This window comes from Notechis scutatus, chromosome 1, assembly GCF_049901735.1.
Source record: "Notechis scutatus isolate UNSWTSFEM ecotype Mainland chromosome 1, rNotScu1.2, whole genome shotgun sequence".
NCBI lineage: Eukaryota > Metazoa > Chordata > Lepidosauria > Squamata > Elapidae > Notechis > Notechis scutatus.
Window position 1 is genome coordinate 45,459,398 of NC_142009.1, and position 25,360 is coordinate 45,484,757.

At 35.5% G+C, this 25,360-nt stretch overlaps 1 protein-coding gene across 2 annotated transcripts; it reads right to left on the reverse strand.

Moving 5' to 3' along the window:
• Nucleotides 1-1,644: 1,644 nt before the first annotated feature.
• DYNC2LI1 (dynein cytoplasmic 2 light intermediate chain 1) lies at nucleotides 1,645-24,656 on the reverse strand. 2 transcript variants are annotated; one of them, XR_015749187.1, is made up of 14 exons: nucleotides 24,528-24,656; nucleotides 19,767-19,884; nucleotides 18,533-18,567; nucleotides 17,575-17,644; nucleotides 16,113-16,201; nucleotides 15,434-15,620; nucleotides 13,582-13,650; nucleotides 13,079-13,156; nucleotides 9,569-9,645; nucleotides 9,053-9,123; nucleotides 7,520-7,617; nucleotides 6,244-6,336; nucleotides 2,163-2,396; nucleotides 1,645-1,932 (listed from the first exon to the last, which is right to left on the reverse strand). XR_015749187.1 is itself a non-coding variant. In XM_087962914.1 (13 exons), the coding sequence occupies exons 1-13, from the start codon at nucleotides 24,539-24,541 to the stop codon at nucleotides 2,334-2,336; spliced, it is 1,062 nt and encodes a 353-aa protein (XP_087819040.1). In that variant the 5' UTR covers nucleotides 24,542-24,656; the 3' UTR covers nucleotides 1,645-2,333. The 2 variants fall into 2 exon arrangements, 1 of the variants encoding a protein (XP_087819040.1); XM_087962914.1 differs by having other exon boundaries at nucleotides 1,645-2,396.
• Nucleotides 24,657-25,360: the final 704 nt, after the last annotated feature.

Consider the following 25,360-nt stretch of genomic DNA (forward strand, 5'->3'; position numbering starts at 1 on the left):
GGGGGTGGGGGGAAAACCAGGGTCAAGGGTGACGATGAATTATGTGTCTCAGAGTTGGCTACACCCAGGCAGTGCCAGCATGTTAACTCCCAATAAATCCTTTTTAAGTTTGGGAAGTTTGGCTCAAAACTTATGATTTAAATGGGGGTAACTGCCGGAATTCTGACATTAGGACATTTAGTCGCTGATGATGCCAGGCAAGAAAAACTTAACAAAGGCAGCAGTTAGAACAGAAAGATGCAGCATTACAATGTCTGTAAAGGTTATTTATGATGAAACTTGCTCCAAAAACAAGATTTCCCCCCTCCAAAAGATCACAGGAGATTCCAACCTCAAACGTACTAGAAGGTGAAGCTTGATCGGTGGTCTGGTCGTTACCAAATCTCAAGGTTATGAAAACTGAATATCTAAAGAACTATGGGATGTAACAAAAGAAGAATCTGTAAAGAATCTCTAAACTATGCCAGTCAATCAAGGAAACAACACAGAGGAAACAGATTGGAAAAGGTCAGTCTACATACAATAGCAAAGAATGGACACTTAACAGAGTGCAGACACCTACATTATATCCTTAAGTTACATGCTAGCAAAATAATGTTTAGGATCACTCAATACAGTTTAGATCCCTAAATGGAAAGAGAGATGCCAGATATTGAAGCTGAATTTTCAGAATAGGTTGAAAAGTAACAAAGCTTTTTTGATGTAGACTGGATAATTGAGAAAAACTAAAAAATACAATATGGGCTCCACAGATATAGCAAGGCCTTTAATTTTGTCAATCATAATAAGCTGTAGAACGCCCTTCAGAAAATGGAAATAGAAAAACCTACTGTATATACAGGATAAGATGCAATCCAAGATGGAACATGGCAAAATAAATTGGTTCCAAGTCAGGAAAGGAATAAGACAAGTCTTTATATTTTCTCCTTATTTGTTCAACCTAAGAAAGGTTTTACTGGAGTTAATATGTTCTGGTAATTACATATTTATTTGAATTTGAAACAAAGTTTAATATTTTAGATGCACACATACTTTTGAACAACATGCCTTCAGCCTGGAAATTGCAGCTGAACAATAGAAACAGATTCCCCATGCTTTTATTATTATCCTTATTATTACTAAGAGATTGGTTCTTCAGTAGTCAGGACTTGGTTAACAATGGTACTTAGGATTGGGAACTCTCTTCTAAACAATGTAGTTGTGAGCACGCTCACTTATAACAACAGTTCCAGTTGAGGTCATTAAGAAAATCCTGTGTGGTCATTAGGTGTGATGTCATGTGATTGCTATTTGTGACCTCCTGCTGGCTTTCTCAGTGGCTTTGCTTGTTGAAAGCTTTCAGGGAAGGTCACAAATAGTTATCATGTGACTGCAAGATGCTGTGACCATCATAATTGTGAGCTAGTTGCCAAGTGCCTGAATTGTGATCATGTGACCATGGGGATGCTTCAAAAGATGACTGCAATTTCGAGGACAAGCTGTACGTCTCTTCCTTCAGCACTGTCATAACTTCAAATAGTAGCTGAACAAATAGTCACTAACCGAGGACTACTTGTATTGAAAAGACGAAGTGGATTGCTGTAATTAATGTTAGTTGTATCTTACAAACCAGTTAGCAATAAGATTAGGCATGGACAACTGAAATGAATTGGAGTTATTTTTTATTGAAATTGTTACATAAAAATGTCATATATATGTACTTATATATGCATGAAAAATCCTTATATGTACAACTTATCTTGTACTGAAAACTTTATTTAAAATGTAAACACTTTTCAATGCAGTTTAAACTGGCCTAAACTACTGCTGTGTGAAAACATAAATATGAATTTCTGTATTTTCAAGTATACTTTCACTAAGATCAATAAAATTTATGCATTCCTCAATTTAAACAAAAACAGCCTGCAAGTAACAGAACTTAATGTGTTAGTTCTGGACTACTGCATTGTCCAATAGTTTAAAATGTATAATTTATTGCATGTTCTGATGCGTGGAAAAGTTATGGATGCTTATGGCTGAGCTGATAAACAACAAACCACAATGTTATACAACTACAGGAATTATTTACTCAAACTTTTGCTTCAAAGTACCCAACAGATAATATATATATATATATATATATATATATGCAAGGTTTCAATATAATGGCTGGCTATGATAGCCATCTGGGCAGTAGGACATCAATTTGCCGTTGGTTTACCTTTTCAATTCTTCTGGAGACAACTGATCTGATGTCATATATTAAAAAGCTCTTAAAACTTTACTTGAATCCATTTAAACATTTGAAATATAGGTTTCAATTGAAAACTGGATGAAAAGTAAATAATTCTCAGTCAAGAATCAAATTCTATTTCTTTCCAGGTTTTAGCAGCATTTCTTTTGTACTGTTCTAATTCCTGAAAGGGAAATGGATAGATTGAAACACTAAATTGCAAGATCTCAACAACTGCATTGCATTTTTCAGCTTGTGAATATTATGAATCCAATGATGCATCTCATTTTATATTCTGCTGCAAACATTGAATCAGACCCATCCTTTCTCTTTGTATTCTACAAATATCTACATACTGCTAACATTCTTGTGTCTGATTGTTTATAACCTTCACTGGGCAAATTGGTGCTTCAGTTTAATGCAACAGTTTCATCTTTGAAACTACAAGTGGTTCATAAAATAAGTCATGGTTAAATAAGTTTTCAGGTACATTTTTTTACATTAAGCAATTTTTTTTAATTTCATAATGTTTCTGTATGCCATTCCAATTCCAAGGTTTGCTAGAAAATTACTGAAGTATATTACTGTAAGAGCACTCATACCAACTACTTGCAGTTTTAAAGAGCCCTTCTACAGGGCTATACTGAGGCATGGAAATAGCTTTGTATTTAGTAACTGTGATTTGATTTTGAATTTTCAAAATGGAAAAAGTATAAATGTGGACTAGACTATTTATCATCATAATACAATGAAAACATTTGTCATAATTATGGGCATTTCATACATTATTTTAGTTTGTCACATATCTTTTTGTAAATTTTGCAAAATTGTTAATTAACTTCTCAAATTGAGTGCATACATTTTCAGACCCTTCTTGTCCTCCAGATGCTTATTTACTTATTTGATCAGGACAAGCAGAAAGTGACTTGAATACTAACAACTGTGCAAACAACTTGAAAAATATCAACAATTGCATTAAGTACTAAACAAATGAGCTATAATTGGTTTTTAAAGTAGCCAGAAATTAAATCTAGTGTCATCCATTTCAGGACTAAGAATAGTTTGAATTCTTTTTCAAATGGAAAAGGATTATGTTGCAGTTATGATCTCCACTGATCAAATAACCCTTAATTCTGAGTTAACTGATTGTAAACCGTTCTGGGGAGTTAGGATTAGGAATGGGGAATTGCCTTATTTTAAGTAAAGGTTACCAAAATTACTTTCTAGTATCATAGTCTGATAATGATATAAATAAACAACATTAATTATTACACACTATCTCTGAAGTGCGTAACATTGACAATATAGGTTTATTCTATCAAATTATTTGTATTAAAAAAATCTGAAGTAAACAGAATCTCAAATCCTGTAATTTTAAGTATCTTCTTATAGCAGAGCCTCTTCATCGTCACTACAACCAAATTTCATTGAAATTCAATTCCAGCCCTATTATCATCAAGAACTGTGGGGAAAATCATCTGTGCTGAATGAAAAAGTCATAAGAAAAAAGTAAACTGCTATACATGGACATGTGTTGTATGCTAGAATAATGGCAGGCTTTTTGCATGGCAGTTGAGCATCAGTGCAAAAAAAAAAAAAAAAGTCCAAACAGTTTCATTCTAGGACAGATTTTTATTTGACTTTGAGAAAGATTTGGTTAGAAATAGAGATCCCTGGTACTGCTTCCAATTCGTGGTTCCTAATGTCATCAGCAATATGAGAAGCATATAAAACCCTATAGATAGGCATTCTGAGTCCAAAGAGCGACATGAAATGATCAGAGAAAAATGCACAAACTAAAATGCTACCATGCACGAATACCTCCAAGAAACAGAATACAAAGCATTATATCTGACAGTATACCTTTAGCATAAATGCTCTTCTCTCTATAAATGCTTTATCTTTAAAAGAATGTATGGAACAAAGAACTACAAAAAGAGGGGGGAAAGATTAGCTTTCTGAAGCATTTAATACTTATTCTTAAGATAACAGCCATTTCACTCTCAATTTTCATATAATTATGGGAAATCCTAATGCATTTAAAAACTGAATGGAACTAGGGAATTGTTTCCTTACAGATGTATTCAGGGTTATCTGGCAGCTTCTAAAATCAAATGAAATATAAAAATCCCAAAATGTTTTCATAAAAGCCAGTTCAAATGTTACAATAATCTTATAATAACTGAACTTCAAATGGAAATTTTAGGGAAATAACTGCAGATAATTTTCTTTTGACAGAAACTTGTCTATTACCATTTTTTTTCCTGCAATAGTACCAGCAACAAAAGCTGTAGCAACATTCAATGGCATCAATAACGATAACAATCTTTCTAAAAGAAAAGAATGCTACAACTAAGAAATTCCTGGAAAAAGATTAAATCATATTGAAAATTAATCTTACTGCTACCCTATTTTTCCTATTTTGTTAATAAAAGCAGCACCCAATCACATTTTGAATGAATGAAAAGCAAGAATGTACATGACAAGCAATTAAACTGAATGCTCTATTCTAAGTGACAAAATAAATTCAGTAACAAAACTGAGCTCTATGAAAGTCAGAATCCAGTGGAATGTACACATATTCATACACAAACCAGGATCACAATTAATGACCTAAATCTGTCATTCCAAATTTATTTGTCATCTACTGGAAGTATCCTAGAATATGTATTTAATTGCAGATGATTTCAGTTCTACAAATAAACATTATATCAGTTATGATAATAATTTCATTCACTACTAATGATGTGATCCCTAGGATGCATTTATGTTAAGCTAGGTCTTTAAATGTAGTGTGGAAATTCAGAATTCAGAAAGTTTTATAGAAAATATGCAGTTGTTTAAGATTTTAACAAATGTTATACGGACCTATTTTTACAAAATTAGTTTTTATTTAATGCTAATACAGTCCAGGATATTGATCTAGAAACAGTCAAATCAAGGCTAGGAGACTATATAATAAATAGTCCCTCTGTAAAAACTGAAATCAAATCTGACATTTATTCATACAAATAGATTCTCATACAGACATTGTTATTTCATATAAATAAGAAGAAACCCTTAAAACAATTGTTAATTGTAGAGCCTCCTTAAAAAGATTGATGAAACATATACTGTATACATTGGTGAAAATGTTAAAGAGAAAACTTAGGTGTTGATTGTTTGACAGAAGATGGAAAGCAATTTGTGAATTGGCTAACTGCCATTAGTTTTACTGCTAAAAAAGGCGAATCTATTCAATAATTATTATTTCCCAATTCGGAAACATATCATACTTGATATTTCTAAATAGAAGAAATAAAATTTGTCTTGGTTAGGAAGAAGTACAGCAGTTAAAATGAACACTTTACCAAGATTAAAAATTTTATTTCAAATTATTTTAATCCCTATTGAGAATAAGATACTGAATGAATGGCATAGACAAATAATGGCAGGCTATCAGGACATCAAGAAACAAATTCAAGAATTTGCAAGATTTGGAAGAAAGGTATGGCCTAGCAATTCTAAATGTCAGACTGTACTATCATACTAGTTACCCAATGTGGATTTCAGAATGGAGTATTCTTGTTTATGGTTCTGTTGCCTTAATGGAAGAGACAGACTTTTCACAGGGATTACAATTACATAGATGTATTTGGGTTAATATGCATATAAATAAACATTTTTCTAGAAACTAATATTAAGCTATCCAATGATAAATATATCTCAGAGAGATTTCATGGGACCGGTCTCCTTGTTAGTCCTTCAGTTGTGAAATTTTTGCTGTTTCTTTGGAGACATGCTAGCTCACAATTCCTCACCCAGAAATCTTTGTTTTATTTCTATAGTAACTCAAATTGTTGTGGGTTATATTAGGAGATTATTATTCACAGTGATTTGGGGAAAAATCTTTGTGATTAAAAGAGGATCTCTGACCAGAAAAGCTCAACTTTACTGGTTTTGGAAATATTTATAGCAGTTGAGGAACACCAGATAAATTATCCAGGATTTATAATAGAAAATATGGCCACAATAGTAGCATAACAACATACCTCATTTTTTTGACTTCGCATGGCATCAACTTCATATTCAGCATATTGTGGATCCTGAGCTGGGTCCCTAGCTTCTTTGAAAATGTCAACTTTCTGAAAATATAAAGTAAAAAGTACCAGAAGTAATTCTATTTACTTGCTTAACTTAAATGTGCTTTGAAATGTCCCTTAAACAAGTGTAGAGAAACATTTTCGGCCCAAGTATCCCTTTTTTCTCTGCTAATTATTTGTTGTGGACTTTTTAGTTGAAAGACTCTTTTTTGATATTATGATTAATTATAATGTGTTATTGTTTTCATTATTATTATATTACCAATCTATTTGCTATCCTAATAGAACTATCTAATGCTATGAAGGAAGGTACCATTTTTTGCTGCTAAAATAATCAAATTAGAGCCTGCTCCCCTTTCCTTCTACCTCTGAATACAGATTTGTCCATCAAGGACACCAGAATTTTAACATCTCTGGGTTGTTTCAGGCAACTCTTATTAATAGAGCTAGAAGGTGGCTCAAGTGCACCACATGTGAGTTATGCAGTAATAGGCAGAAAAGCAGCTTTGTCTCTGAAATATTTCAAGAAAAATGCAAGAAGGCATTCAGTCAACAGTGAAGTTACTCCTATATGAGTATCTGTTTTTTTTCCTTTGCAGCTCATTCATATATAGGGCAATTTATGATGAAGGCCCTAGGCTATGATGGTTGTAGCAACTAGGCAGTGCTGATTGCTAATAGAACATCAGCTAAAAGGCTGGGTCTCCATAGGGATTCTTAAGTTCCTTTTTTCTTAAAGGGATTCATATATTTCATTGGTCCAAGCTGTGACGAACATAACTAACAATTTGGGTTAATTACAAGTAATTTAAAAGGGACGCGGTGGCTCAGTGGCTAAGACGCTGAGCTTGTCAATCAGAAAGGTCAGCAGTTCAAATCCCTAGCACCACATAACGGAGTGAGCTCCCGTTACTTGTCCCAGCTTCTGCCAACCTAGCAGTCCGAAAGCATGTAAAACTGCAAGTAGAAAAATAGAGACCACTTTGGTGGGAAGGTAACAGCGTTCCGTGCACCTTTGGTGTTTAGTCATACTGGCCACATGACCACGGAGATGTCTTCGGACAGTGCTGGCTCTTCGGCTTTGTAACGAAGATGAGCACCACCCTCCAGAGCTGGAAACTACTAGCACATATGTATGAGGGAAACCGTTACCTTTTTACAGGTAATTTAATATATCATTAATAATTAATAATAATTCTAATATATAAATTAGAAATAAACATACCTTTGGGGGAAATATCTTTCCAAAAACTTTTTTCCATAAATCCAAAGGTGTTTGTGCATTCAACTTTCCAATGTCACTATCAGTAGCAGGAGGAGGTCCTAACAATTATTAAAAATATCTGTAATAATATTCACTCAACAGTTTAAAACAGAAGTAAGCCAACCTGCCATCTGCTCCCTCTTCCTGTTTTCTCCTGCCATCTGAATGTTCACTGGATGATTTGAATCAGTTACTTTCTCTCAGCTCAGGCTACTGTGCTTCCCACAAAATAACACCCAATCAGAAAATAAGCCCTAGCATGATTTTTCAGGATGCTCATAATATAAGCCCTACCCAAAAAATAAGCTCCAGTTAAGATTGTCAGTTACACAGACACATTTAGTACCGTATTTCCCCCAAAATAAGATCTAACCAGAAAATAAACCTTTTGGAGCAAAAATTAATATAATACCCGGTCTTATTTTCGGGGAAACACAGTAAGCTGGGCTGAGAGACAGTAACTGATTCAAATCATCCAGTGAACATGCAGATGGCTCAGGCAACTTGGAACATTAAAATTGCTGTACCACAGCTAACACCTGTTATACATCTGACTGAGCATAATTCTTACTGAACCCAATACGACAGACTAGATATCTGTAGGATTACCAGTGGTGGTGTTCAGCAAGGATTTGGTGAGAGTCGCCAAACCAGTAGTAACTTCTGGCTGGCCACCCCTGACCCGGTTGCTGTCCTCCCTTCCCAATCAGTCTTTATCGCGCATGTGCAACATCGCGCGCATGCCCGACATCGCTGACTGCGTTCTTCCCTGCCCAGTCACTCCTTAAAGTATTTCTTTTTTCCCTCTCCCGACAATCAGCTGTTCCTATGATCAGCTGTGCTGGGATTCCTCTCGCTGTCTTACTGCTTCAACCAGGAGGCTTCTCTGAGGCCCAGGAAGGCAAAAAATGGAGGAAGGTCGCAGCAACCCCCACCCCATTTTTTGCCTTCTTGAGCCCCAGGGAAGCTTCCTGGGAGCAAAAACGCGCCCCCAGGAGACTTCCCTGAGGCCCAGAAGGCCCCAAAACGGAGCGTAGGGGGGGGGGTGCGTTCCCCCCCATGCTTAGTTTTTTTCCTTCCTGAGCCCCAGGGATGCCTTCTTGGAGCAAAAACATCCCCCCCCCAGGAGGCTTGCCTGAGGCCCAGAAGGCCCCAAAAATGAGGGGGGGGGGTTGCTGCTGCAAAAATGGGCCATGCCCACCCAGTCACATGGCCATGCCCACCTAGCCACGTCCACAGAACCAGTACTAAAAAAATTTGAATCCTACCACTGAGGATTACATTGTAATTTATATTATTAGAATAGTACTGTAGGAGATTTTTGAATCTTTCAAAAACGTTGCAATCTACTTCAATGATATACATAAATGCATTCTTTGATGTTTCGGAACCACTTTTCTTTTGTCTGTTCCATCCCTGTACTCTCTACATTCTTAAATCTGCCTGGGCAATAACTAAACTATAGTCACCCAAATTATAAAAAGCACTACCCACCTATTTGACTAAGGGAGTCCATTCCTGCTGGAATAAAAAGTGGTTTACTTGGATCCACTGACATGGATTTGCTTTAAAAATGGGAATAGAATAAATTAGTTATAAACATTGTTCAAGAGTTTAATTTGAAACATGTATGAACAGGACTAGGCAATTCTTCATCTTTAGTTCCAAAAAGCACTCTGAAATATGTGAAGGCATAAATGAAATTCCTGCTACAACTCTTTAAAAAAACTATGGTTTTCCTGGGATTGCATAGTGCTACTTTTTCACCAAATGCCCACTTGATACAAATGCTTTGCTCATTTAAAGCACAAAAATATTCTCTAGACAAAAGCTAAATTAAAAACCTTTTCAGCACTTGCAACTTCGCTTATTTGTTACATTTAATTGGGTGGTTAATTTCTGAGAGCAAGAATCCTTGATCATATGGAAGAGTTGCCTTAAAATCTGTTTGCATTTACTTACTGAATATTTTGGACAGGATTGTCATTTGTATAAAATGATATAACTTACCTTCTATCAAAACCAAAGGCCAAATGGTTAATAAGCGCACGTGTTTTCAACCACAGAGCTTCTGATTTGCTAGTAAACTGAGAGAAGAACAAAACAATTTGGATTATATTCTTCACATAATAAAATACCCACTCAAAACTTGCCCCTCTTTTAACATGTGAACATACACCGATTTCTATGACCTGTACAGGTAATCCGCAACTTACAACAGTTCATTTAGTGACTGTTCAAAGTTACAATGACACTGAAAAAAGTGAGTTATGACCGTTTTTCACACTTATGTCCGTTGTAACAAGCCTATGGTCATGTGATTTATATTCAGATGCTTGGCAACTTACTCATATTTATGACCGTTGCAGAGTCCTGGGGTCATGTGATCACCTTTTGTGACCTTCTGGCAAGCAAAGTCAACGGGGAAGCCAGATTCACTTAACAATAGTGTTACTAATTTAACAACTGCAGTAATTCACTTAAATATGGCAAGAAAAGTTGCAAAATGGGAAAAATTCACTTAACAAATTTCTTACTTAGCAAGATTATTCTGGGGCTAAATTGTGGTTGTAAATCGAAGAATACCTGCATTTTGATAAGAACTCATTTATTCTTAACATAAATAAGATTTAAAGACTGGTTCACCTCTATCTCCTTTAAAAAGTTAAATATTATCCCTTTTAAAATACATACTAATTGTTTAAAATCATTATCCTAATGTTAATATATTAAAATAATATAGCATATGTGACAGGTTCCCTTGAAAATCACAGAAAATGTATGGAAAGAGGATTTGAGATGTGAATTCTATAAATGTGCTTGCATTTCTTTATAGCATAAACCTGCCATCGATTTATTTTGGAGAATTGATCATAAAAATCATTTATGATGGTATGTTTGTACTTTGCAATGGCTAAAAAAAACAACACGGTGGTAAAATATTTTGAAGAACAATTGTAGCTTGCTTTGATGAAATCTATTTTCCATTTTTAACTATATTTTCCAATATACCTAAAAATGTGTTTGAATTTCTTCATTTATATAAAATCATTTGGAGTAGACAGCTGGGCATGGAAGAGTTCCAATTTGAATATTTTAAATCAAAAACTAGGGCACATTATAACCATTTTAAATGAATATATTTATAATCTTTGTACTTCCTATGCTACCACCTCTTACAATACCAGACAACACCGTATCAACAGTAGAGACCTTCAAATTTCTAGGTTCTACTATATCACATGACGTAAAATGGACACCTAACATCAAAAACATCATCAAAAAAGCACAACAAATAATGTTCTTTCTGCGCCAACTCAGAAAGCTCAAACTGCCCAAGGAGCTGCTGATACAGTTCTACGGAGGAATCATTGAGTCTATCATCTGCACCTCTATAATTGTCTGGTTTGGTTCTGCAACCCAACTGGACAGACACAGACTTCAGAGAGTAATTAGGACTGCAGAAAAAACAATTACTACCAACCTGCCTTCAATTGAGGACCTGTATACTGCACAAGTCAAAAAGATGGCTGTGAAAATATTTACAGACCCCTCACATCCCGGACATAAACTGTTTCAACTCCTTCCCTCAAAACGATGCTATAGAGCACTGCACACCAGAACAACTAGACACAAGAACCGTTTTTGCCCGAAAGCCATCACTCTGCTAAACAAATATTTCCCTCAACCCTGTTCAACTATTACAAAGTCTGCACTACTATTACTGTTAATCTTATCATCACTCCTTATCACCCATCCCCTCCCACTTGTGATTGTATGACTGTAACTTTGTCGCTTGTATACTTGCGATTTATATTGTCTGTTTCCTAGTATGATTTGATTGCTTTAGTTTAGTTTAGTTTACTTGTCATTGCACCTCGTACAATGAAATCAAACACCATCTTCAGTGCACATCATGATCATGACCATGAAAATAAACACAAATACACATCCTCCACCCTTCGCACATTGAACTGGAAAGCTCCGACACCACACCAACACTGCATTATACAGCAGAATTCAAAAGAGCTACTGTCCTGGGATAGAAGCTGTTTGTTGAGGTAATTCCCGTTAGGAGAATGAGCGCATACAGGGAGATGTATTTGAGAGAAGTGTTTGAATAATACACACACAGCACACAGATACACTGTACAGTAAATGTAGTTTTTTACTTCCAGAAAGGTTTAAGCAAAGTTCAAACACAGTCCAAAGTCATTCACAGGTAAGTCAGTCAGTTTTCAATTCAGGGATAATCCAATAACAAAGTCCAGTGTCAAAAAACAGTTCAGTATCAGACTTACATCAAATCCAAGAATAGCAGTCAATCGAAGTAATGGTGAGACTAAGACTAAGACAATCCAGGTTTCTGGCTCCATCTTATGGCCATTTGAAAAACCACACCCAACTACAGTTTTTGCATTTTCTTAAAGATACAGTATTAAAATGTCTATCCTGGTTTATATATTTCCAACCCAAATAGCTGTTAGGTGACTTACATTCCTAACATTGTTTTTCAGCCTAATTGTACCCTATGACTACCAAGTGTCGTACCTTATGATTCTCGACTCTTGAATACTGAGAGTATTTACATTAAGACAAATTCCTTGTGTGTCCAATCACATTTGGCCAATAAAGTATTCTATCTATCTATTCTTAATATTATGTGATCATTTATTTACATACAAATACACAATTGTATCAACATTGCCAAATGTATACATTTGTTGTTTCTTTTTATTTATTTTTCCTTTTCTACTCTTGTAGTTTTATATTTCTGTATTAATATGTGACTGTTTCAACAGTAACTTTTAAAAGGCCTGGCCATGAAGGGACCTCTGAAATACACTTAAAGGTGACATCAGAGAGAAGAGAATCTTACTTATTGGTTCTGAAGCATGTTGTAAATAAAGTATCTATGCCAACAGATTCATACAGTTCACCAAGATTCGTTGGTCAATTAAATATCTATTAGATCCAAATACAATAATATAATAACTACAATATAGTAATTTAATTCAAAAGCTATCAAGTGTTCACACACAAAAAACTAATTCATTGCAACATAAAAATGATTTTTTAAAAATACATTAGAATTTTCTTTACTGAAGAATACTTAAAATAACCATAACCTTTCTATATTTTAGATTTAGACCTACACTATCCATAGTGTCACAAACTTATTTTCATGTCTCCTTTGATTGTCTTATATTTTGTAAATAAAATGTGCCAATTTTTTCCATCCGGCAAATAATTGAACTTTTCATTCATTTAAGTTCCCTTACAACATGTCTTTTTCAAGCCAGGCAGGCTTAATATTAAGTAGCATTGTATATGTAATTGTATCTGACATTTATATACATATATTTTATAGGACTGTTTTAAAATATATATTTTGTAAGGTGAAATTTACTTTTTTCATTCCTGCTACACAGTAAGTTTTATATTTTCGATGAAACAAATAGATGCAAAAAAGGATTATATATCAACTGGATTGTACTTCTGAAATATAATCATACATACCGCTAAAGATGCACCATAATAATGAGCAACAAATCGAAGTGTCTTGTATATTATTTTTTTCATCTCAGAATCAAATTCCTAAGAAAAATAAATAGCATCCCAGGTATTTTACAGTATATAATAGTGTTACATTACATATTTCTAAACTGAGATAACTATTTAAATTAGGTCAAATATTACTTTCACCTCAGTATCAGAAAAAGCATATTATTATTTCTCTAAAAGGTGGCAAGTAACCAGGGTGTTGTTATTAAATTATCAGCATATCTGAAAGCAGAATTATAGGGATGGATTATTTGTATCAACTTTTGGTATAATAAATTGAAAATGATCCTAAACATACATGGACATGTTTAAATTTATTATTATTGCTAGAAACAAATTAACCTAACAAATATTCCAATGTATATGGTGAACTTTTCCAATAATGGCCAACTGTTCAAACTACTAAAGCTAAATAATAGTGACACCAAACTGTACATAGTTAAATGAGCATTACTTACATGAAATAGATCATATTTGCTTCCAATTATAACTAGTGGAATTGGAAATGGGTCAATTAGCTCACGATCCTAATAATAAACAACAGTACTGTATTATCAATTGTAAATGTAATGACGTGCTGAAAAAATAAAGCTCCATGTTATATAGACAACTGTCATTTCTCAATATAAGCTTTGAATAAGCAAAATTTAAGACTGCATAGCAATTAATCTGCAGTGATCAGATGGGCATGCCAGTAACTCACTAGTGGCTTGTGCTACTGTTTTGAAACATGTGAAAGAAGTTGTACAATAGCAGAAGCTAAACTGGAAGAAACTGAATAGGTACTGAGATTGGTGGGAAGAGTTTCCTCTTGCCCAGGACACCTTACCTTTGCACTTACAGTATGTGTGTAATTTCTATAATAGACAAAATGGGAAGGTGCTGAGCCTCTTCCCATTCCAGAGTGTTGGTGAATTGGAATCAATGTAATAAATGAAGCAAGACAGAAATATATTTGTCATAAGAACTTATATAGTACTATGATGGATCAGATCTTTAGTTCATCTAGTCAAGCACTGTCCACACAGTGGCCAGCCAGTTCCTCAAGGAAGCCTAATAGTCTCACAGCAGATCATATCATACTTCCGTCAAGCTAACAGCCACTGATCTCCATCACTTTCATGAACTGGTCCATACCTTATTTTTGAATAAAGCCAAACTTATAATCAGCACTATATCTCATGATAGCAAATTCCAGTGTTCAGTTATTTGTGTAATTTTTATTTTATTTTGCCTGTCTCAAATCTTTCAAAATTGAATACCCTCTGATTCTAGTAATTCGGGAATAGGAATATAGCTTCTTCTTGTCTACTTTATTCACACCATGCATATTTTGTATACCTCAAAATATTTCCTCTCATTTGTCTCCTTTCAGCCCTAAAAGTCCTAAATGTCATAATCTTCCCCAACAGGGAAGTTGCCCTGTCCCTTGATCATCTTAACTGCCCTCTTCTGAAGCTTCTGTATATATTTTTTGAGATGCAGTTATCAGGACTATTTCAGATGTGGCTGCACTATTGATTTATACGTGCATTATAACACTGACATCTCTATTTTCAGTGCTAGTCAAAACTAGACACACACATTCTCTAGGCACTGAGAAAACACTTTGACAACATTACATAAATGGCCTGGGGCAAAGATCTACAATTGAGTATCATCAGCATAGTGATGATACTTAATCCCACACTGAGAAATGACCTCACTCAGCATATAGAATATGCAAAACTTCTATACAAGACAAAAGCACCAGGTATATTTTCAATGACAGCTATTTTACTTTCTTCAAGAGAGCAAATTACCAACTGAGTGTCAAGGGCTGGTATTAACGTCCCTAAAAATTCATATTTAATTAGTTGTCATGTTATCAAAAGACACTGACTTTGTGATAGACACTTGAATAAGGGCAAAGTATAGAGTTGTATTGAAGGTTGTTGGAACTACATTTTTTTCTTAAAACCATAGCTTCCTTGAGTTGCCTTGCCAGGTAACAAAAATGTATAGAAGTTATCACCCTCATTTGAAAAGGAGATTATAAAACCAATATCAAAGTGCTTCTGTAAAATTGTATCTCCTGATTGTTGTAACATGCCATAACAATAGCATTACATATCTAATTCATAAGAAACCTTATCTCCTTTCTATTCCTGCTAAATTTTCATTAAATTGCTATAATTTTCCATTGAATAACTTCTTTTATATCTAATAAATTTTCACTCATGCATGAAAATATAAAGGAATTGTTTATGATTCTCAAAACAATTAACTTTGTATGAGATTGTGACATATGAATAAAATACTAGTTCTTACAGGATGATCCTTTGGCACATTGTTCCACATCTTCCGCTTAATTTCAGTAGCTATTTTGGAATTGTTTTGTCCCAGTTTTGATATACTTCTGTCTACATGCCTTCTAGTGACTTGTAGAAGACTCTCCATGGTTGGCCAGAGTTCATTTGGTTTTGAAAGGTCCAAGACAAGAATAACAGCAAATGTCCTATAAAAAGAAATCTTATTTTTTTTAGATATCACCTTAATATTTTACCCATGAGAACTTTAACATGAATCAAAACATCCCTTCCCAAAGTCTAAGCAGATTACCTAAACATTAAGGAATACATTTTCCTTTGAAAATGGCTTAAACTTTACAGAATCCTTTACTATGCTTTTTATAGTTGGATTGATAATACCTGTTACTATGGTCCAAGAGTATCTAAAATAGTAGTACTTGGCAAAGACAGAAAGACAAAGGACAAAAATTAGCTTCTTTCCAATTTAAGAATATAAATCATACTACATTTTTAATTCCTCTCACAAGTAGTTAAAACTAGCATAGTCAGCTGTATTATAATAAAAATTGATGACTCCTTTGATTATGTTAGAACCTCACTAGACAGGATTGACTATACAACTCTCCAATTCTAACATTGGCAGAAATACTTTCTGTAAAATGAAATTATTTTTGATAATTAAACTTTTCATTGCTTACCTTATGTTAACTGTCATTATTGGTATAGGGATTAAATCCAACAATGAAGTTCCACCACCTAATTCCCAAAAGTGAGCAATATCTTTAGGCTGAAAATGTAATAGGAAAAAACCTTCACACTGTAATGTCTTGATGAATTAGTAGCATTGTAAAATTTTATATAGCTGTGTTTTCAATTACATAATTTCTCAGGTGTCAAAAATAATGAGATTCAGTAAGATACATAAAACCCAAGACATTTTTGGATCTATCCAAATAGTCTTCAATTAAATATAAATATTCCAAAACCTATGATTACCAGATATAGATTGCAATATACTTTACAATCCAATAGCACTATAAATAAGCCTTAGAAACCCCACCATTCTTGATGAAACTGCTTTATTGCCAAGAAAGATGGAGAATGTTTCCAGCTAACTTTAAACTACCTAAGTTCATCTGGAACCTACTTAACAGAAAACATATTGTTGCTGGCATATGTAGCATTAGAAAGTAGAGGAAGTGAAGTAACAAATATATTCCTTCTTCATATGTAGCTAATATGAGAATCAGAAAGCTAAAATATTACTTCACTAGTCCTATGAGAAGACTTTGTTCTAGAATTAGCAGACTTTTATCTGATTCCTGAGGTGGCTGGGTATCTTTATCACATTATAATAGAAGACAAGGATGACTCTGGCATCTCTTTCTTTTTCTTTGGAGATTTACTGAAATTGAAAATTGTGCCACTACATATTTTGTGATGTTGATGACAAAGAGAACTGCCAGAAAAGCATTCAGGGTTTGTCAAATAACAAATCTACTTCACAGACTAAAAATAAAAGAAGGCAAAATAGAAACAGTAGATTAAATGTACAACGATTGAAAATTTGACTTATAAATGCAAAAAATAGATAAGACAAAAACAAGAAGAAACTAATATGGGCAGATGAATACAAGAAATATAATATAAAAGTGGGAATCAATTTATTTACTTTATTGGAGATAACTATATTTTCATTGAGAGATGATATAGATACACTGCAATCTATATTGTATATTCATTTACTTATAAGGCAGAAAGAAACAATTAGGCTACTGACTCTAAATCTGCATTGAGGCAATACTTTCCAGACATGGGAACCTCACATTATTATATCAGACAATAGCTGTCAATTTTCACTATTTGTTGTCAATTGAAATATGGTCAAAAAGAGAACTACAAATTGACTTACAAAGGCTTATGATGCAAGTACATAATACTGTTTCCAAGCACTGCAAAGTAATTTACTGAAAATACATTTTTTCAAAGCTCATTACAATATTAATGTAAAGTGGCCAAAAGCTTTCACTGGATAGTGCTCATAACTTTTGTGATATAAGATGTAATGCACTGCTCACTAGACATCATACTGTAATTCTCAAACACTAAAGATTAATACAACAGCATTCACAAAAAGAATTACCATATCAATATACTTACTGTATTATGCCCCTTTGCTCTTCTTCCAAAAGTATATTCCAAAGCTAGGGTTGGTTTTGGAACTTCATCCCTAAAAAATTAGGATATCCCACCCACTAAATTTGCAAAGTTACTGGTTAAGTATAATTATAATATTATGTTATAAATATTATAAAAACAAGTAGTTTGCATAAAACTTTCCACTTACATTCTACAGAAGAAAAACTGGCTGGGGAAAACATTTCTAATGACTACATTGGAATGAAATCTCTATGAAATAATTAAATTAAAAACTACTACAATTTCCAGTAGATTATTTCTAATAACGATGCAATAAGAACAAAGATCTAATAAAGCCGAATAGAAACTTAAGGAATCATAAGGAGTTAAATATGTATATTTAGGAATGTTTACTTTGTATATTTGGAGTTCCAAAAAGTAGAAAATTTGGTGAAATGAATATACAGCAGAAATAGTTTGCCAATACAATGTCTTTGGCCACTAATAGTACTATTTGATATCATCAACAATTCAATAATAAAAAAGCAACGTTTCAAAAAATAGTCAAATCTCTTATGGTTCTTGCAAGATATATTGATTTCATAAATATGTTACTGCTTAAAATGCCACAAAAGCTATTGGTTATTTTAAAGCAGAGACTGATATAACTAATTTGCTGGAAATCAGAAAATATAAGGTTCAAAGCAAGTGGGAAATGGGAATACATTCTGAGTTTTTGATAAAGCTCTGAGGGACCTAAAACAAATCATAACACTAGGTAGATACATGTTAAATGTAAGTGACAAGTCCTATAACACTTGTGCACAAACACATCTGATCTGATATTAACTATACAGTGCTCTTTATATGATTTCTAGATGTATTGTTTGAAAATAATTTATTATATTATATTCCTATAAAGATATTGTTGATAAATACTTTGAAAACATGAAATACTTTTCAAAGTTTAAACACATACCTGTCAAGGCACCTCAATATAATACTAGTCTTACCCTAGAAATTAAAAACAAAGAATTCTATTGAAATGTCAATGATGCATACATATTGTATCATTCTACATGCTGTAAACTATTCTTCAAATATTTTCTAAGAAAATATTTGAAAATTACAAACTTAGCCAATTATATGTCATGTGATTATTGGAAAGTTAGCTTCAACTTTCTATCAGAATGTAGCTGTGCTGGTATTATTACAATTAATTGTTCAAAGTATTGGAAATGACAGTGTTAATAATAGCAACAGGGCACTTAAATGCAAGCATGACAGTAGCTATCTGTCTACCAATTACCTTCATGTGAGGAATCATTGGTAATTGCATATAGAAGGTTAACCAAATAATGTGTTTCTACAAGAAATGGTTTAAACTGATGAGATGGAAATAAAAAAGAATGCATGTAATATATATAAACTTCAATACATAATTTGTTACTTTATTCTATAAGGATTAAACTGTTGGAGAAAACAGTCTATTTATGATGTGTTGTTCTTGCATTTCTATAAAAATAAATACATGATTGCTTAGATTTTAGAGTAACCTTTATTTTATAATACTGATTCCATTCATTCTGGGTATCCTTATTTAAAAAATAAGGCCCATTGTGTGATTATACTTATTTTTAGTTAGTATGTCCAGAATTGTAAATTCTATCAGTCATTTATATATTTATATATATTAATATATTTGCTTACTGAGATATAGCAGAATATATCAGCAGTTCAAGTTTAAGTTTGTTCACTAGGCCAGTCTTCTCCAATCTGATATCTATCAAAACTATTCACACACCTCCCACAATGTAAAATCTTAAAAACTGGGAACTGTATCCCAACATATTTGCAGATATGGGCTGGATAAAGTTATATATAGGAGGCAATCATTGTCACTAGAACATAGCAGTAAGAAATAGTATTTTGCAACCACTATTAAGACTGGAAACTTAGTTGTTAAGCAAATTGATCACTAATCAATCACTAAGCAACATCACAATTTTACAATTTTATTTTAGCTTTCCTTTGCTTTATGAGCCTACATAAAGCAAAATGCAAAAATTGGTCGCAAGGTTACTTTTTCACCACCGTAGTAACTGTGAAAGGTTGCTAAACAAGTTCATTGCTAAAGGAGGATCAATTGTTTTATTATATATTTAAAACAAAAAAATATTCTGCTTAAATAAAAGTGGAATACTGATCATTACCCCATTTTTATTTCCTAAAAAGAATAACGATCTTTCACAACATTCTAGAGGATCTCTGTCATCTTCACCGTTTTCTGTTTTCTCAATTTCTGCTTTAGCAATATCCCATATAGTGCCACTAGTAAAGAAAACAAAATACAAATATCTTAAAACAGAATAATGTCCCAGTAATTGCAGTTAAGGAAGCTAGTTCTGAATTAGTAGTTAAGCATCAGACTAGAAACTAGGAGATTGTAAATTCTAGTTCTACTTTAGGCATAACTTCACCCAAAAAACTTTGTCAAGCAGTCACCTGATGTCAACACTGATTCAAAGGCACACACACAAAAACAAAAAATTCATTTAAGAAGCTTCTTTGGCAAACATTTCTTTTCTTTCTTCACTGAAATTGGGAACACTAATAAATACTAAATACTTGCATATTTTTAAATTAAAATTATATATATTTATTGGTTATGATATAAATTACTGGCTCTACTTACATTACAATCAAAATAGCACTGAGAGTCATTAAAATCATTAAAATGCATGGGAGTAGTTTGTGAAACTTGAATTCTAAACTGTACAGACCGGCACTCAGTTTTCTCTGTTTTCACATTAATACATTACTGTAGGATAAAGGCAGGAATGCCTTTTTACTGATCACTAACTCACAAGGAGTTACTGGCTAATTGACATTTATAAATGATAAATGACTATACATGATAGTTTTTCCTCAATAAATAAAAGAACAAGAAGAATGCTTTTGATTCAGTTAATTGGATTCTTTATTTAGTTTTAGGCCTTGTGTAGAGAACAGATTACATTTTGGGTCAATTTAGAGTTCATAAACAATAACATGGTTGTGTTAAAATGTACACTCTTAAACTAATACTTTGTTGAAGCGCTTGTTTTTATAACAGCATTCAGTCTTTTGGGGTAAAAGCCTATCAGCATGGCACATCTTGCCTTCGGAATCACTATAAATGAGATTGAATTCAGTAGGACTTCATTCTAAGAAGTATCCACTGATCTGTACTCCATCACGGTGGTCATAAAAGTAAACACTCTTTTAACCTTCATCCTTGTGACTTCATGGCTATACAAAGTCTACATGCCCCTGTTAAAATGCCAGGTTTTTGAGATGTAAAAGCCCAGACCTGAATCCTATAGAAAGTCTGTGGGGATGACTTGAAGAAGACTGTGTATAGGAGATGACCTTGCAATTTGGAGCACTTCTGAAAGAATTCCCAAGGCAAGATATGCCATGTGCCAGGCTTCTACCCAAGACTGAATGCTGTCATAAAACAAGTGCTTCAACAAACTATTAATTTAAGGGTATGCATCTTATGCAACTATGTTAATAAACTGCTCAAAAAAATAAAGGGGACACAAAAATAGATCCTAGATCTGAATGAATGAAATATTCTTATTAAATACTTTGTTCATTACATAGTTGAATGTGCTGACAACAAAATCACACAAAAATTATCAATGGAAATCAAATTTAACAACCCATGGAGGTCTGGATTTGGAGTTACACTCAAAATTAAAGTGGAAAAAAACACTACAGGCTGATCCAACTTTGATGTAATGTCCTTAAAACAAGTCAAAATGAGGCTCAGTAGTGTGTATGGCCTCCACGTACCTGTATGACCTGCCTACGCCTGGGCATGCTCCTGATGAGGTGGCGGATGGTCTCCTGGGGGATTTCATCCCACACCTGGACTAAAGCATCCCCCAACTCCTGGACAGTCTGTGGTGCAACGTAGCGTTGGTGGATGAAGCGAGACATGATGTCTCAGATGTGCCCAATTGGATTCAGGTCTGGGGAATGGGTGGGCCAGTCCATAGCATCAATGCCTTCATCTTGCAGGAACTGCTGACACACTCCAGCCACATGAGATTTAGCACTGTCTTGCATTAGGAGGAACCCAGGGCCAACCTCACCAGCGTATGGTCTCACAAGGGGTCTGAGGATCTCATCTCGGTACCTAATGGCAGTCAGGTTACCTCTGGCGAGCACATGGAAGGCTGTGCAGCCCCCTAAAGAAATGCCACCCCATACCATTACTGACCCACTGCCAAACCGGTCATGCTGGAGGATGTTGCAGGCAGCAGAACGTTATCCACAGTGTCCCCAGATCCTGTCATGTCTGTCACATGTGTTCAGTCTGAACCTGCTTTCATCTGTGAAGAGCACAGGGTGCCAGTGGCGAATTTGCCAATCTTGGTGTTCTCTGGCAAATGCCAAACGTCCTGCACGGTATTGGGCTGTAAGCACAACCCCCACCTGTGGACATTGGGCCCTTCATACCATCCTCATGGAGTCTGTTTCTGACCGTTTGAGCAGCTACATGCACATTTGTGGCCTGCTGGAGGTCATTTTGCAGGGTTCTGGCAGTGCTCCTCCTGTCCCTCCTTGCACAAAGGCGGTGGTAGCGATCCTGATGCTGGGTTATTGCCCTCCTACGGCCTCCTCCATGTCTCCTGATGTACTGGCCTGTCTCCTGGTAGCGCCTCCATGCTCTGGACACTACGCTGACAGACACAGCAAACCTTCTTGCCACAGCTCGCATTGATGTGCCATCCTGGATGAGCTACACTACCTGAGCCACTTGTGTGGGTTGTAGACTCCATCTTATGGTACCACTAGAGTGAAAGCACCGCCAGCATTCAAAAGTGACCAAACCATCATCAGCCAGAAAGTTGTTGTTTAAGTGTTCCCTTTATTTTTTTGAGCAGTGTATGTTTTTTATTTGTTCTCCCTAAATGATTTCAGTTTGTTTTTCAATTGAATTGTATAGCTTATGTGTGATATTAGCATGGAGAGCACTTGCCTATAAAGTCACCAAGAGTCACAATTAAATGGATAAAAACAACATGTGCTATATTAAAGGTTGAAAACATGCTGAATTGATTTATCTTGGTCTGATTTTTTTTAAACGGAAAAACCTGACATTTTAACAGGGGTGTGTAGACTTTCTATATTCACTGTTGTCCAGGTAGTTATTATGGCAACAGCATGGAACTGGTTTGCCACTGATTTCTGTGAGGACTTCCTCCTCACCTCATTAGCAGATACAGGTAGTCCTTGATTTACTAACACAGTTGAACCCAATATGTTGCCAAGCAAGACGTTTGTAAAGTGAATTTTGTCTCATATGATGACTTTTCTTGCCGTTTGTTAAGTGAATTGTTGCAGCTAAATTAGCAGCACAGTTGTTAAGTGAATCCGGATTCCCCATTGACTTTGCTTATCAAAATATTGTAAAAGGTGATCACATGACCTCAGGACAATGGAACTGTCATAAATACAAGTCAGTTGCTAAGCGTCTGAATTTTCACATGACCATGCAGATGCTGCAATGGTCGCAAGAGTGAAAAACGGTCACTTTTTTCAGTGCCATTGTAACTTTAAACGGTCACTCAATGAACTGTTGTAGGTTGAGGATTACCTGTAACTCCTGCTAATAAGATCATATTTGAGTTTCATTCAATTTCAAGTGCATGTGTGTTTGCCCCAAATTCCTTGACAGCATATCTTCTTCCCTTCCCATAAGTAAGTAGATCTTTTCAATTGCCAAAAGCACAGTGGCCACTTGGCTAACAAACCCATGTATGGTGATGAGATCCTTTTCCTTGAGTTTAATTACAGGTAGTCCTTGACTTACAACAGTTCACTTAGTTCACAACAGTTCACCATTCAAAGTTTCAAAAGCACTGAAAAAAGTGACTTATGACCATTTTTCAGTTATGATCTTTGAAGCATCCCCATGATCATGTAATCAAAATTCAGATGCTTCGCAACTTTCATGTATTTATGACCACTGCTGTGTCCCAAGGTCATGTGATCCCCTTTTGCGACCTTCAGATCAGAAAGAGTCAATGGGGAAGCCAGATTATTTTATCAACTGCAGTGATTCACTTAACAACCGTAGCAAGAAAAGGTTGTAAAATGGGGCAAAACTCACTTAACAAATGTCTCACTTAACAATAGAAATGCTGGGTTCGATTGTGATCGTAAGTCGAGGACTACCTATGCAACGGGGATGGGGGGGAACCTGGATCCGATTACAGTTGGATCGCCGAGTTGACTTGCTGTCTGTGCGAGTCCGCATCTTACGAGCAGCGCAGCGGGAAGGCAGACCGCACTGCTACCGGTCGCTTCCATTTTCACGCTTTGCGCCTCTGACCGTTTGGATCAACTTCTTCGCCCACTTTAGGTCCCGAGGGTGGGACCCCACTCAGTGATCGCGCAGCCCCGCCACCGCCCGTTCACTTTTAGCCCGGGAAAATATTTTAAAAAAATGCATTTGTGGGCCCTGTCGCCGCCCCGAGACAAGAGTTGTGCGCCGTCGAGATGTCCCTTTTGCCAACAGCACCCTTGCCCGCTGGCGCAGGGACGAACAGCGGCCCAGCGAGCTTCACTCTCCCTCCGAGAAAGAAAGCGAGCGAAAGTGGCAACTTCGTCAACCAACGGCGGGGATTTTTAGGCCTCGATCTATTCCCCGATAACCATGGCAACGACGCCTCAGAATCATACTTGCCATCGCTTTCTCTCTCGCTGGGGCAGCGAGGAGGGATGGGGTTACGATCCTTCAAAAAACTGGATCCTTTCCGGACACTTTCTGTCGAAAATTGACGCGGAATGCAAAATAATCCGGGGGATTATTGATCTAGGGCGCCGGACAAACAAGTCTTCCCAGAGCAGAAATCGCCCGTGTAACACGTCACGGGTCCCCACTAAGGAAAACCCAACCCAGTAGGTCTTCTGTTTACCTGGACCCAGGCATCTCTTCTCAACTTCATCAAAAACGGCGGCGAGAAGTTTAGGCCTTGATCTAACTCCCAGATCGCCATGGCAACAGCGCCTAACCTGCGAGCGGAGCTTTATGGGAATTGCAGTTCTTTGGCAAGAGCAATCTTTCTGGCCGCCACCAGAGAAACCGCGGGGCTTTGTTGTTTTTTTTGCATAGCCCGTAATCCTGCCTGCTCCCTCGCCCAAAGTTACTAACGTGCTATAAATCCCTCAGTTGTTACTACCGCACTGAGGGATTTGTAAAATGCGGGTCATTAAAAGCGTAGAATTTCAGATCGTTAGGGGAAAATGTTTCCATAACACGCGCTGCAGAAATGTAACTTCAATCAGAATCAAGCTGGAAGGGACCTTGAAGGTCTTCTAGTCCAACCCCCCTGCTCAAGCAGGAGACCCTATGCTATTTCAGAGTAGTGGCTGTCCAGTCTATTCTTAAAAACCTCCATTGATGAAGCAACCACACCTTCTCAAGGCAAGCTGATCCACTGGTTACTTGTCCTAATTGTTAGGAAGTTTCTCCTTAATTCCAGGTTGCTTCTCTTGTTTAGTTTCCATCCATTGTTTCTTGTCCTACCCTCTGGTGCTTTGGAAAATAAGTTCACTCCCCTCTTCTTTGTGACAGCCTCTCAAAAACTGGAATACTGCTGGAATAATACTGAAATATTGTGTGTTCTGCTTTCAGGATTATTCTACTTTACTAAATTACTAGACCTCTGAAAGTTGGTCAAGCAAGCCCCTCCCTAGAAACTTATACTGTACCTGGTTGTTTCTTGTGAGTTTTTAAAGTTTGCATAAC